At 35.1% G+C, this 15,548-nt stretch overlaps 1 protein-coding gene across 1 annotated transcript; it reads left to right on the top strand.

The window, feature by feature from the left end:
- Positions 1–6,194: 6,194 nt before the first annotated feature.
- LOC110763688 (uncharacterized) lies at positions 6,195–6,713 on the top strand. Its single transcript, XM_021966531.1, has one exon. It carries the CDS (start codon positions 6,195–6,197, stop codon positions 6,711–6,713), a length of 519 nt encoding a protein of 172 aa, XP_021822223.1.
- The last annotated feature ends 8,835 nt before the right edge of the window (positions 6,714–15,548 follow it).

Here is a 15,548-nt window from a genome sequence, read left to right on the forward strand (position 1 = left end):
TTGCCTTATGAATGTCGACAAGTTAAGTGATTGGCCAAAAATGGAAATAGGCAATTCCATTTATCACTAAATATGAAAGGTGGGATATTGAACCTATAACTCAAACACCAAATTACAAATGTTAAGTATGAAGATTACGGATTGGTGTTTGTGAAGTGAAATAAGATCACTAATATGACATAAGGTTTCCTGGTAGAGACATGGCTTTAGTCTCCCATCTTATCGTAGATGCATCCACATTTCTATAAGTACATTTGTTATTTTAAGGCAAAACTTATAGCATGTGTTAAATGCATATTTATTAAGACTGTATGGTACATGGAGATCCTCAAAGCTCATGAAATATTTGAGATATATCGCATGAAGCAACCCCTTGAAGGATATAAAGTACCACGATATTCTTGATTAAGAGTTAACACTAAGAGTTTGAGTATTTTGAATTCAAATTTAATATTGTTGTAACATTTTCTAACTATTAGATTAGTTGTTGATGCTACTAAAGAGTTCAATCATTTGAAAAGTGAAAGACAAGTCGAATAGTGTGATAAACGATCATGTATGAAGACAATGTTTCTTGTATTGCTCAAATCAGAGAAGGGTTCATCAAAGGTGACAGTTTTAGAAAAAAGTCAAGAGATTTGAGTCAAACAAATTTGTTCACAAGATAATATGGCGAACCTTTTTACCAAAGCTTTTCCGAAATCTATATGCCAAAAGTTATTGAAAATCAATGGGAGATATCAATCAGGGGGAGTATCCTAGTTCTACCACATACAACACATGTGCTTGTTGTACTCTTTTCCCTTATATTAGGTTTTTGTCCAACTGGATTTTTCATAGCAAGGTTTTAATGAGGCAACATAAGCGCATCCAACACCAGTGGCGGAGGCACATGGGGACCAGTGTAGTCACTGGCCCCCACTGAAATTTTATTTTAAAAAAAATTAGTACTAGTATTCTGGAGTTTGGCTACATATTTAGAAGCCATATGGGCCAAAGAAGATTTCAGCCAAAGTTAAGCCATAGTGGCGTGGTCCAGCAGCAAAGTAGATTTCAGCCAAAAGTGATTTCAACGTGGGCCCTATTACCAGCCAAGCCAAATAACCTAAAATCATACATTACCTATTCCTAAAAACCTAAAATCATACATTACCTATTCCTAAAAGGATTAGAATTATTATTATTATTATATATTGACTTATTGTATAAATCAATAAACCTAAACCCTTTTCTCTTTTCCCGAGTCAGAAACACGACCAGACCAGCCAGGTGCTTATGAGTTTTTTTCCTTCTCAAATTCTAATTATATTATCAAGTTTTTTTTTTATTTCTATTGATTTTAATGGGTCTTTCAATTTATGTAAAGATTACCAAAGGGAAAAAGCTTTGGAGATATTTAGTAAATCACTATTCAACTCCAAGTATGTATTTGTCTATCCCTTGTAATTTTTCTTGCGTAGTATGTAATTGTTTATCCCTTTAATGTAGTTGTGAACTTGTGTTGGTGAAATTTTAATTTTAATTTATAAATTTCTATATATATGATTCTCTATTGATTTGATTAATATATTGCTTTGAATTGAATGCTCAATTTGCTTTGGTTTATAAGTTTGAGAAGATGTTCAGAATTGTTTCAATTTAAATTTAGTTCATATATGTGTTTCAGTTATGGAAAGATTTTGATTTTTCAAAAGAAAATCAAAGTCTAAGTTAGTGGAGTCATCACCTACAAAGAGTCAAAAGAAAAATGAAAGTAGTTCAAACCAAACTACGGAAGTTAACTTGGACAATTATGATTGTAATGAATAGACACTATAGACAATATGATTTTTGATGTTTTGATGTTTTGTGAGTTCAAAGTTTTTATTATTTATATTTTGTGAGAGGCCCCCAGACTCATGAAATCCTGGCTTCGCCACTGTCCAACACCATATCAATGATCCAGAATAAAGTTTCACTCTTTTTCCCTTCGCTTTGGTTTTGTCCCACTGGGTTTTCCAAGTGTCTGCCGCGCAAATCTCACGGCCTGGAGTTCCGGGCCGAGGGGATGTGCGTTAACACGCGGTTTCCTGCTTTTGGGTGCGGTGCGGTTGTGCGCGGGCGTGCCAGCACGGTCTACCGTGCGTCGATGTGTTGATGAGTGTTGGATGGATAAGTGGTGCGCCTGTTTGAACTGTCTTCCTAATCAAACGATTGTAGCCGAGAGAGGAACTGGTCTCGGCTGTTAGGTTCACGGCCTGAACTACAAGGCCGTTGAGTGATGGTGTTGGTGGTGGGTTTTGGGCGGTGCTCCGGCGCGCTGCTCAGGGAGCGACGGTCGTGTGATATATGGGGTGAGTGAACGAACAACAAGGATGGTGCTCCGGTGCCTTGAAAATCAAGGGTCGTATGATATATTGATGAATGGATTTTCCTTACAATCTAACACTACTCCTAGGAGAGCAAGTAAAGATATTGAAAGTGCATTACAGGAAAAAATAAGTTGCTCCGTGGGAGGCTTTCTTTTTTGTGTTGAACCCTTGGAATGTAGCTCGAGTCTTGTATTTATAGGAAGAGTCTCTGAAGGAGTAATCGAGGCTGAATTTACGCATAGTGGAGTCTGATTAGCGCAAGTGGGTGTCCAATCTACATTTGGGATCGTGAAGTATGGTGGTGTGACCCCAGAAATCCCGGTGAATCTCGACCGCCGCTCTTGATCGTGGGTTCTGAGCTTCTGGCCGTGGAGACGCATTTATGGCCTGGATAGCTGGTGAACCAATATCTCAGGCTGTCAGAATTCTTGTGAGAATGTCCACGTCTAATCACTCTGATCCTTATCACCAAATCCTGACTTCAGTCACTTCCCACCTTCCCTCATGCATTAAATGCTTCTTTGTGGCCAATGAGTTTGCTGCATTAAACAGGCACTACTTCATTAAATGAAGCCTAGGACCCTGCTGTCACGTGATGATTTGCCTTTAATGCCTGGGCCGTGATTTTGTTCGGCCTCGGCCTCGGCCTGCGCTTGAGGCCGAGATGATCATGCCTTAGCATTTCTTCTTTTGTCTTTAGGAAGGCGAAGTACCCTGGCGAAACGTTGCGTTTCAGTTTTTACGAACAAGTGCCAGGGCCGAGAGAAGGGGCTTCTTCGGCCAGCCTATGGCCGTGATTTATCAGGCACAAACACCAAGCAAGGTTTTTAATGAGGGAACTATGTTATTGTATGGTGGACATCCAAAGGGAAGTGTTACAAATGCATAAGTTGGTGGATGACCACCATACCTCTTAGTATTCCACCGTTGGATTTTATGTAACCTATGCACTAAGTATTTGTAATTAGTGCTTGTAACCTATAAGTATATTGTAAATGATGGTATTCAATCTCCTATCTTGTAAGCCTATAAATAGGTGGTTCTACCAAAGATTAAGAACGATAAACATGGTGAAACTTTATCCTTAGCATATCATTTCTCTCCATATTTTCCCAATCTAGTTTTATAACAAAAGATAGTTTATGTTTGATATAATTAAATGTATGTTTAATCTTGGTTTGTATAAATGTAACTTGGGAAATCTTTTATGTTTAATGTATACATATACATTGTAACAAAAAAATAGATATACATGTACATCTAAAACCAAATAAAAGTATTTCACGTGGTATTAGCTAATGACAATTTAATGGAAAAATAATTTAGTATTGCTCTAGATAAGCACACATATACTCCTATCATGATTCATAGATAACAAGCACACATATGCATTTTTGTTATATAGTATAGTAAAAAATACATAATCTTAAAGTGATATGCATGCACATATATGTATATATAATAAACTTAAGTATATATAGGCATGTGTATAATTATGATGCATACATGTATGTTTGTTTTATATATACACGTACATTATAACAAAAAATAGATACACATATAATACTTAAGTATACATGCATTGTTGTTATATAGTATATTTGGATATGATAATCACACATATGAATTTTTGTAATATTCAAACAAAAATGTTAGCAAAAAATACAGTGTTAAAGTAATATATACTCCTATGTTTAGTATACATGTATATATGAATATTTGTATGTTGGTGGGCACTTAAATATAACAAAATAAGAAATTAAACATATATATGACCTATAAACTAAAAACAATGCAATTAAACTTATAAATCATAAAATATTATTATAAATTCGGAAAATTTCGGAAACAATCGGAAAAATCGGATCGGAAAGGGTTTGGAGAACTTCGGAAATTTTCGGATCGGAAATTAGGAATTTTCAAAATTTACAAATACATTCCGATTCCGATCCGAATTTTATCAGAAATTTCGAATTTCGGCACTTTCGGATATCGGGTGTCCAATAACCACATCCAGTCCATGATACATAATAAGCCCACCAAACAACGGATAGGACCCATGTCCATTTTAATTGAAAAAATCTCATCCAGTCCAGCCCACCAAACAGAGTTACAAAACAATGTCAGGCCATTTGATACTACCCATATTGCAAATTGACATTTTTTTCAAACACCTAGTGTGCAACTCAATCAACACCAGAAACCTCGACATTTTACCAAACACCTCATGTGCAACTCGATCACCTACTGTGCTCGTGCAAATAACAAAGTGCTATGTCAAAATCCCACACATCACTATGATATTTACTAGTTTTTTGGATTAAACAGTTATATGCAAACCATTCTTGTTATCAACTGAAACAGTATACAGAGAGAGAGAGAGAGAGAGAGAGAGAGAGAGAGAGATTCCTGAAAATATGAAGGAATAGAGGCAGCTCGAGTTTGTTGCTTTTACGAGGAGAGCCTTATGTGCATAGGTATTTTGGACCTCGCTTGGTTGGTTCCCTCTTTTAAGTTCTTAACCAAAAAGAAATGCCCATTTCCTTATTTAATTCTTTTCTAAATAATTTTTTTTATAATTATTATTAGGGAGATTCTATTGGCACCCCATATTAATTTTAAACATCAATAACCTATTTTACCTTTGTACATAATTACCGTTAAGGACAAAAAAATTAAAAATAAAATTGCTCACTACAATGAATTATAGTATGGTTATAAATTTGCTATTATAATGAATAAGGATAAGTCGTCTTCTTGAATCTTAAAATATTCCTTTCCTATTTTCCAATTAAATCGATTAGAAATCAATAAAAGAAAAAGTAAGTGGACCTAACCCATTGCATCATAATTATATCCACTATTCTGATATTAAAATTTGATAGAGATAAAATTTGATCTTTTTTTTCTTTGGACTACGCGGGAATCTGTCGATATATCCGATTAAATCCTCTTGTTCCTAGATGTTCTATAGGAAAGGAATAAATTAGGAATGAATAAATTACTATTCCCCTCCTTTACAGAGAAACATTTATTACAAGTCACACCGTTTTAAATATCTTTCTTTGATTCCAATTCCAGAACACAAGATCAATTTTTATTTTATTTATTTTATTAGTTATATCCCACATATGTTCATGCAACCCTAGTTTGACTTTTTTCTCAAACCATCATGTTCTTACAACTCTAACGAGATTTATACGTTTATATTCGTGAAAAAATATCTTGTATTTATTCATGAAGGGTGAGATTGAAATTAGAGAGGTTTCGAAGGAGGTATGAGTTTATTTTTTGGCGTTTTGCAAGTTTAGGGTTTAGGGTTGGTCGTTGGTTGCATTCGGCACATCAGTACCGAACGCGACAGGTAAATACAGTGTGATGCCACCGAAACGTTGCACCTATTTCGGTCGTGTCTGACCTATCATGAACTTAATATTCGGTGGAGATCCACCGTAATATGGAACTTTGTTCAGTGGTTTATTACCGAAATTGTACCTGCGTTTCAGTGGCAACAAACCGAAATTTATTTCTTTTTTCTGTAACTTATTGTCGACCACAAATTTAATGCAAGTTATTTTGATCTTACTCCCATTGAAGGAACAAAAACAAGGTGACGCCCCTACTGAAGGCAACAATGTGAGAACATAATGTGTAATGGACTATAGTGATCAATTCACAACTTATTCGGTAATTATTTTGAGTTTTTTTTTTGTCTGAAATCATTTTTAGTATCATTAATGTGGCATTAATGTTTCAAATTTTCTCTTTAAATAACATGAGTTTTATGTGTAGATATTCAATGGTAGAAATGCATTATTTAGATGAGCTCGTGCATAAGGAAAAATGAATAATATTGTCATTGTAATTAAAAGGTCTGATTATGGAGGTGAGGACAAGAGAAGATCTCGAGTAATACTTGCTTATGAGAGGAGCGGTAACTATAAGTCTTGCAAGTCTAGTGAGACAACTGATATAAGGTCGGATGCAAATAGTGATATGAAAAAATGTGCTAGGGACACTGGTATCAAGAAATGTGGATGCCCATTCTTGTTAAAAGGTGTCAATATTGGTGATGAGGATGATTGGAAGTTGGAAGTGGTTTGTGGAGTACACAACCATCCTATTTCAGAGTATCTTCAAGGTCATTCATTTGTGGGGCGACTTTCTCAAGAGGAGAATGCATTGTTGGTGGACATGTCTAAGAGTTTGGTGAAACTTAGAGATATTTTGGTCACTCTGAAGGATAGAGATGCAATGAATGTTTCAACTATGAAGACAATATACAATGCTAGGATCCAAAATAAAACCAAAGACTTTGCTGGGAGAACCCAAATGCAACAATTGCTTACCCAAGAGATATAGCAAATATGCTTTAGCTGAATACATGATGTACTCCTCTGAATCTGTCTGGAACGTTGGAGAATCACGCCCGTAACCATGACAAACTCACATAGTCATCACTGTATTGGTGCAATTGTTCAGTAGCCTCTTCATCAGTCACTTCTAAGTAATTAACTAACAACTCGAAATTTATGTCGTTATCATCTTCAAGCGGAGCAATCGCTGCACTAGACACATGAATGCCTAAAATAGATGACACATCATCCAATGTGATGGTCATCTCACCAAACGGCATGTGAAAGGTGTTCGTTTCGGGATGCCACCTCTCAACGAATGTAGATACCACAATCTTATATGCATTCCGATAAGAACACCTAACAAGTTGCTTTAATCCAGACCTCTGAATGTACCCTTTGAATATACCATTATTTGGATTACCCCACCAATTCCACTCACGAAGGGTAGATGTCTTCGACATGCACCTAAGGGGCTCACGTTCCTAGTTAAATACAAAAAAAAATAAAAAAATTTAGGTTAATTACCATGAACTAGACTTATATTCTACCTTCTATTGTCACAGTAAAACGACTTACCTGGTTATTCCAAATTGCAGCTGCTATGTGAGTTTTAAAACTCGTAAGTAAAGATGGATCAATGGGACCTACTCGAGGTGGCTCAGTAGGCTCGGCATGTCCCTCAACATTACTATCATAAGTAGCAGCTACATCTTCAACCTCTGTATCAACATTACTATCATGAGTAGGAGCTACATCTGCAACCTCTGTAGTATCCTCAAAGTGATTTTGGGGGAGCTGCTCTCTGTCTCCTCGTTGAGGCCGTGGGACGCTATCTATCAGGTCGAGATGATGAAGCCTCAGTAGTACCTCTACGAGTCCTCTTCATATCTAAAAAAACAATATTAAGTACACATTCAGTAATGGATTCAGTAGATAATCACTGAAAAAAGGAAACCAATTCAGTGGACTATCACTGAAAAAAGAAAACATATTCGGTGGAATACTACTGAAAAACCGAAATGCATTCGGTGGGCATCTCTTGAAAAATAGAAATAAATTCGGTAGACTACCACCAAAAAAAGGTAACGATTACGGTGGTAACCTACCGAAAGTAAAACTAATTTTAGTATAAATCAAGTTCAAATTCGGTGGACTACCACTGAAGCAATGTAACCAATTCGGTGGTAATCCACCGAAACTAAAATCCAGTTTCGTAAAACCAGGTTCAAACCGTACAGCCAGAAAGTTCAAATCAAAAATTAAAATTAGACTTTGACTTTTCAAAAGTGAAATCAAACCTAGGCTTAATCAACACTTAGAAACGTAAATATAGGATACTACCTATATTGCAAATTGACATTTTTTTCAAACACCTAGTGTGCAACTCAATCAACACCAATGACCTCGACATTTTACTAAACACCTCATGTGCAACTCGATCACCTACTATGCTCGTGCAAATAACAAAGCGCTATTTCAAAATCTCACACATCACTATGATATTTACTAGTTTTTTGGATTAAATAGTTATATGCAAACCATTCTCGTTATCAACTGAAACAGTATACACAGAGAGAGAGAGAGAGAGAGAGAGAGAGACCTAAAAATAGGAAGGAATAGAGGCAGCTTGAGTTTGTCGCTTTTACAAGGAGAGCCTTATGTGCATAGGTATTTTGGGCCTCGCTTGGTTGGTTCCCTCTTTTAAGTTCTTAACCGAAAAGAAATGCCCATTTCCTTCTTTAATTCTTTTCTAAATAAAGTTTTATTATTATTATTATTATTATTATAAAGTTCTTCTAATTTGACCACATCCAAGTAGCATGGAGGGAATCACTGTTACTAATAACTTTAACCCAACATTTTGGAAGACCTAATTTTTCACAAAGTGACTAATCCAGTACATTTTTATTCGCTCCCAATTTTGTGAATTATTAGGGCCGCTGAAAACGAGTATTTCTTCTGTGTTTCACAATATTTTTTTTTTCATCTCCTTCAAGTTATTCACTCCTTAATATTTGAAATTTGAGTTATTTTATACACCTTTGGTAATCTACACATAAATTGAAAGACCCATTAAAATCAATTGAAATAAAAAACTTGATAATATAATTAGAATTTAAGAAAAAAAAAATTCACAAGCAACTACCCGGTCTGGTCGTGTTTCTGACCTAAGAAAAGAGAAAAGGGCTTAGGTTTATTGATTTATACAAGAAGGCAATATATAATTATAATAATAATTCTAATCTTTTTGAGAATGGGTAGTGTATGGTTGTAGGAAATTTGGCTAGTCAGTAGAGCCCAGGTGGTAATATAGGTTTAGATGAATACTACTTTTGTCTGCTGGATACGGCCCATATGGTAAAGGACTTTTAGCTTAGAGGAAATTGGGTTGCATACTAATACTTTATTTTTTTATAATAAAATTTCAATGGGGGCTTGTTACTGCACTGGTCTATATGTGCCTCCACCACTACACATGCACTAGACTAACAAAAGACTCTAGACAAAAAAAACAAACACAAAAAGTCACCTCTAAAACAATTCTACGAAACCAACAAACATAAGCTAAGATAACCCATCGAAAGAGCACACCAATGCCTCTCAGGTTCTGTCAATGAAGGCCTCCTATGTAAACATAGTTTTTTTTACAGTGCAAGATTTGTTCAGCATACAATGGGTCAGAACCAATGGAGCACCAAAACGAACAAACCACATGACCAAAACACAAGTAACAAACTTAAGCTAAGAGAAACCCATCTAAAGAGCACATCAACGCCTCTCAGGTTATGTGAAAGAAGGTCTCTTATGTAAACATAGTCCTTTGTACAATGCGAGATTTGTTTATCATGCACTGAGTCAGAACCAATGGAACACCAAAATGAACAAAACACAAAGTAAAGAAGGACTACCATGGAGCTCCCATTCCGGGAATTTGAGTATAGTCCATCATACATGAGTAGAATTTTGTTTCTTTTATAAGCCCAAAATATTATATTTTTCCTTTATTGACATTTTTTAATTAATGTGACTATTCATTTCATCTGCCACATAAGGTGTTATGGAAAATACAAATATGGTAATAGTAGTATTATTAAAATATAAAAAAAAGAGCCCAGGAATCATCATGAGGCTCTGCGTTCGTCATGTTCTGCTTCAATTAAGGCTAAAGTTTTTATGTTCCGCGTTCGTTAGGCTGTATCACAAGAATCGTTCTTGTTGCCCAACATCCTTTTTACATGTATAAATTGAAGGGTTTGAGAGACCTTTCTTTTTTGTGCACAAAATGTTGTGAAATAATGGTTAATTATTGTATTAAGTAATTCCCTTGAAACAATTACTGTCGATTTCATGAAAGACCATCCAATACATCAAGGAGGGTTAGTTTCTTTCCATAGGTGAATTTCCGGAGCATTTTTCCCTTTCCAACAACAACAAATGCAGTGGCGTTTCCCATAAACGTTGCTCATCTCCATGTATCTCTTGGTAAGTAAGAAATGCATTCTTATCACCACAGATATGGTAGGTGGCTCCAATATCAATCCACCATCCATTTTCATTAGAAACCATGTTGGTCTCTGACATTATTGCAGCCAAGTTTTCTTCAGTCACATTGGCCTCATTGTTTCTAGATCTGTTGTTGTTTGGATTTGTAGGGTTCTGATCTCTTCTATGCCTGCAATATTGAGCCATATGGCTCGCTTTCCCACAAATCCAGCATGCTCCTTTAATCTTTTTGAAGTCTTTCCTTTTTGCTCTAGGAACAAAGTTCTTCTTGTTCTTTTTATTGGAATTGGGTTCTAGCTTTTGATGAGTTCCCCTCAATTATGTTTTCCTTGGCATTCATGTTTGAAACCAAATTCTTGTTCTCACTTATTTTGTTATCCTCCTAAATCTGAAGCCTTACAATGAGATCCTCCATACTCATCTCCTTTCTCTTGTGTTTCACATAACTCTTAATATCTTTCCAATTTGTTGGAAGTTTTTCAATTAAAGATGTCACTTAGAAAGATTCATTGATGTTCATGAGAATCTCATGGATAATTTTTTGCAAGTCTTCAACTTGTTTGACAACAAGTTTAGAATCTACCATCTTGAAGTCCAGAAATCTACCTACAACAAATTCCTTGGATCATGCATATTCAGTTTTATACTTTTTCTCAAGAGATTCCCAAACTTCTTTAGTCGTCTTGAACACTACATAAACATCATACAATGTATCATCCAGCCCATTCAAGATATAGTTCCTGCATAGAAAATCATATTGTTTCCATGCATCAATTGCAGCCCCAATCTCTTTGGTTGCATGATTCTCATTCGACACAAGGGCATCCTGTCTCAGAATATGGGCTAGGTTTAATGTTGTCAGATAGATCAACATCTTATGTTGCCAACATTTGAAGTCAGCACCCTTGAATGTCTCAGGCTTTTCGGCATAAGAGGTCTTACTTCCTGATTGTTCCATGTTACTGTCCAAAGATTGCTGGAAAACAATCATCAATTAACCGAATAACAGAATAAAAACAACACGAAATATATTCTATATATATCAACAAATCAAATTAATACACCAGAGTTCAATACAACAGTAGAATTAAGTAGAAACAACTAATTTAGTTGGTTGATAAAGTCCTGCAGAGTTTCAATGTCCTTTAAAAATATTTCTCCTCTACTTCTTGTGCTTCTATTTCGATAGGAGACTGCCCACCATGATTAAACTATCATAAATCAAACCCTAAGCACAATGTCTTTGGTTTCTAGCGAACAATAATATGCTTTTCTCCCAGAAAGTGATTATTTGTGGAGAAGTGATAATGTGATTCCAAAATTCTATATCTTTTTGTCTTGAACGAATTGTCTATTATACAGAGGTATGATACATCTTCATCCAACAGTTGTAATAACAGTTCAAACAAAATTCGAATTTTAGATAATTATATTATCTAAAAAATGAATTTCTAAGTAATTTTAAAAAATTATTATTCAACAGAGCCCAAGGCCCAATCTTTCACAATTAAATTGAAGGAAGTTGAGGTTCCATCCCAAAAACAATTGGCAATAGGGGGAGTAGCCCAACTCCTTAAAAGCCCTTGTTGCGTGTCTCAACTTTCCATTGTGGGACATTTCACATGCACATTCTCACACGCCTCTACACGTGTGGCGAATTTTCAAGCCTAAATGTGGATAATATTGGGTGACGTATAGCCGTTGGGCTTTCACACATGGACAATCCGCTCTAATACCATGAAGGAAGTTAAGGTTCCACCCCAAAAGTCCAATCTAAGCTGTAGGGCCTAATTAATAACGATATTTAATTAATCAAGACTTGAGCCTTAGGCTATGGGGAATTACTTAAGACACCCAGCCCGAAAACAAAATAATATTTTTATTTTATTTTTGGATTTCTTACTAGTCAAATTCAAATAAAAGTCATATCCTTTCAATTGAATTTGAACTTGAATACGCCCCGCACGTGTGGCGAATTTTCAAGCTTAACACGTGGACAACACATATTGGGTGATGTGGAGCATGTGTGGCCGTTGGGCTTTCACACGTGAGCAACCCGTTCTGATACCATGAAGGAAGTTGAGGAATTATACCCCAAAAGCCCAATCTAAAGGTGAGGCCCCCACTTCCTATTTAGTGTTTTGAGTGAGTGAGTGCTTATAAATCATGTGTGGAAACTAATCTCTTATAATGGGGACATAGTGAAATTGTTTTCTTATACAAACTCTAACACATTAAAGCACCTTAATAGCATTAACGAAATGGAAAAGGATCTTTGATAGCACTTCAAAAACGCTAGGTATAGTTTGGGGTTTTAATTATAGCGTTTTGTATAACCCAAAACCCTATTATATCTTTCTATAGCATTTCTGAAACACTATCTATGTGGAGTTGCGGTTTGTGGGATGTGTAACCTTGCCTTTTCTTCTTAGTTTCAAGGTACAAAAATCTTTTAGACCACCGGAGAGATTCATTTCCCACAGTATAGAAATGCATTTTTATTTTCCGAATTCCGTATGGATAGAAAGTCTCCCTTTCTTTGGTACTTTAACAACTGAACATATACGTAAATAGAAAAATGTCTATGGAATATATTCCCTACATGAATCAAATCATGAATGATGTGAATGGATGACTTGAAAACATATTTACGAAACTATACTGGCAATGAGCATGGACACTCTGGGATGAAGATGTATGATACATTTGAATCGTTAACCTAATTAACAACATTGATCCCACTTGGCAGACGCCTCTGAGAGATGCCCTAAGTTTCTTTCCAACACTTTCTGGGTCCATTAGAAGTGACCTTCATAAGATATTTAGTCATATACCCATTTTTAGCACTAAAACTATAAATAAACTCTACACCATTTAATTTCTATAAACAAACTCAAAAAACACCCAAAAAATGATAACTGGCCATATTTAATTTAATTTTGATTATTAAATTACTTTGATGCCCTGAGTGTTTTGAGTTTTTTTATGAGGTTTTGGGGTTGGGTTTGTTTTAAGAAATCAATGACAGTTTTGTAATTTAAAAGAAGTTAAAAGTATTTTTGTTATGTTGTAAATGGACTTTGGGTGTGTTTCTAAAGTCCATTTCATATAGGGTTTTTTTATAATTTGGGCTCCTATATTGGGTGGTATAATAGTGAATCTCCCTCTATTCATTATGCACTTTAATGATGTAAACAGCTTAATTACTTTGCAAAAATTACAATTTTTTTTTTTAATTTTGTACAAATTGTTTTTCTGTCGGCATGTTCTGTAGTAGACACTGATGCGTCCATTAATAAGCTTATTTATATTATGGAACTTTCAATTTCAGCACAAGGTGATAATTATTAGTGTTGGAGCAAATGGTTTAAAGAATCAGAATTATCAAGAAACAATTCCAAAATATACGGCTAGCTTTGTTAGAAATCCAAGCACTATAACGAATCAGAATCAAATGCTTCAGATAGAGAGCATCCTGGAAACGTGGATGTGTTTTGATGAATATGTCTCAGATATGAGTTCAATCTTGGATTTATAATTCTGTCATATTGCTTATGTAACTTTCTAGAACCCAAACGAGAAAAACGACCATATTCAAAGATTACCTTTTAATATTGCTGTAAAAATATGTTCTTATAGAATCTGGTGAGCCAGAAATTCTCTATGATCGGGAGCCAACTTTAACTACTTTATTTCTCAAATGATCTGCTATTTGGACATTGCTAAGACACCAAACTCCCCATCTTCCTTTAAAGCACACTCAAAACTATTTTAATATTTTCTTATCAATAGAGGATAATTAATATTCGAATTAAGAATATTTTTCAATATTATTACGAAGAGACGTATCACTAGACTATGAGTTAGTTAGTCCAGAATATAGTATTGACACGCCCAATCGTTAGTTATGCTCTAAATAAGAGTGACATAAAAGAAAAACTAACATATCCAATCATACAAAATTATAAGTACAATAAAGCCAACAAAAAGAGAAAACTAAAAGAGAGGATGACTTTATATATGTTTACTCATGAGATCAAACATCTTTTTCATAGTGAAAAGATAACTAAGCTTTCCCTAATATTTTTTTTTTCAGAGAGCGTGATTGTGGATGCTCTTGACATATTTGACAAAATTCAAACCTCTCTTAACAGTGGCGGACCCACAGAGGCGCAGGTGCACCTCCCCTCGCCTGAAAATGCCATAGAAGCCAGCCATTTTGAGCTCTTGGGCGGCTGGGTGGCTGGGCAAGAATGCCCACAACCTGTTCGTGGAAAGGCTGGAGTGAAGAGCAACAGCTGCAAGCGCTATCTGTTTTTCTCTTTAATAATCTGGCCAAAACGAATCGTTTGGACCAGATCAATTAATATGTTTTAAAATCTTTGTGTGCAATACACGTGTTGAATTTTGTTATATTAAAGACCACATCATGCTGCAGCTTTAGTTTGAGGGTAGAGTAGTCATTAGAGTTTGAGGGCTTAACCTATATATATATATATACAGTCCTGATCTCTTGGACCACAGGAGTCCAAGAAATTTGTGGTCACTCACCGTTGGATGTAAATTCAACGGTTCACTTACTATTGCATTCCTTTTAAGAAACTTTTTTGAACCATTAGATTAATATCCAACGGTGGGTGACCATAATCTCTTGGACTCCTGTGGTCCAAGAGATCGGGACTATATATATATATATATAAAAGCACATATTGAACTTAAAAATGCTGTTGAATTATTAATGAAATTATTTGTTAATTTAATCGTCTTGCAAGTTCTTCTTTTCTTTTTTCTTTTTTTCTTTTCCCTGAATATATAAATTGCACATTTATGACAAGCGAATTTTGTTAGTTCATATATACATTACAATATTGTAAATCCAATTAATCAATATGTTCAAATCATGAATGTGCATCATGCAAGTTTTTCAAAACAAAAAATAAAAAATTCATTGATGAATTTTTTTTGATTAATTAGAAAATGTTATTTCTTTTATAAATTATGAATAATAATAGTATCAGTTCAATTATAAATTTCCAAAGTTTTTTTTTTTTTGGGTGTGGAACAATTAGTCTTTGAAATGTTGCACCTCCTCCTAAAAATTCCTGGATCCGCCAGTGTCTCTTAACATAAAAATCGAAAAGGTCTCATAGCCAAGTTGAGAAACAAAACCCTTTTTTGTATTCAATCAAAGTATAATATGTCCGTATTTAATAATTGAGTTGAATGGAGTCAATTTCCTATCAAGAATGAAGAGTCCAAGGCTAGAATTGAGAGACGCCATGGCCTTCAACCGGTAAGAAAACATAAGCACGGGTCCTAGAGCTAGGATATAATC

This window comes from Prunus avium, chromosome 1 (genome assembly GCF_965620075.1).
Source record: "Prunus avium chromosome 1, drPruAviu1.hap1.1, whole genome shotgun sequence".
NCBI classification, from domain to species: domain Eukaryota; kingdom Viridiplantae; phylum Streptophyta; class Magnoliopsida; order Rosales; family Rosaceae; genus Prunus; species Prunus avium.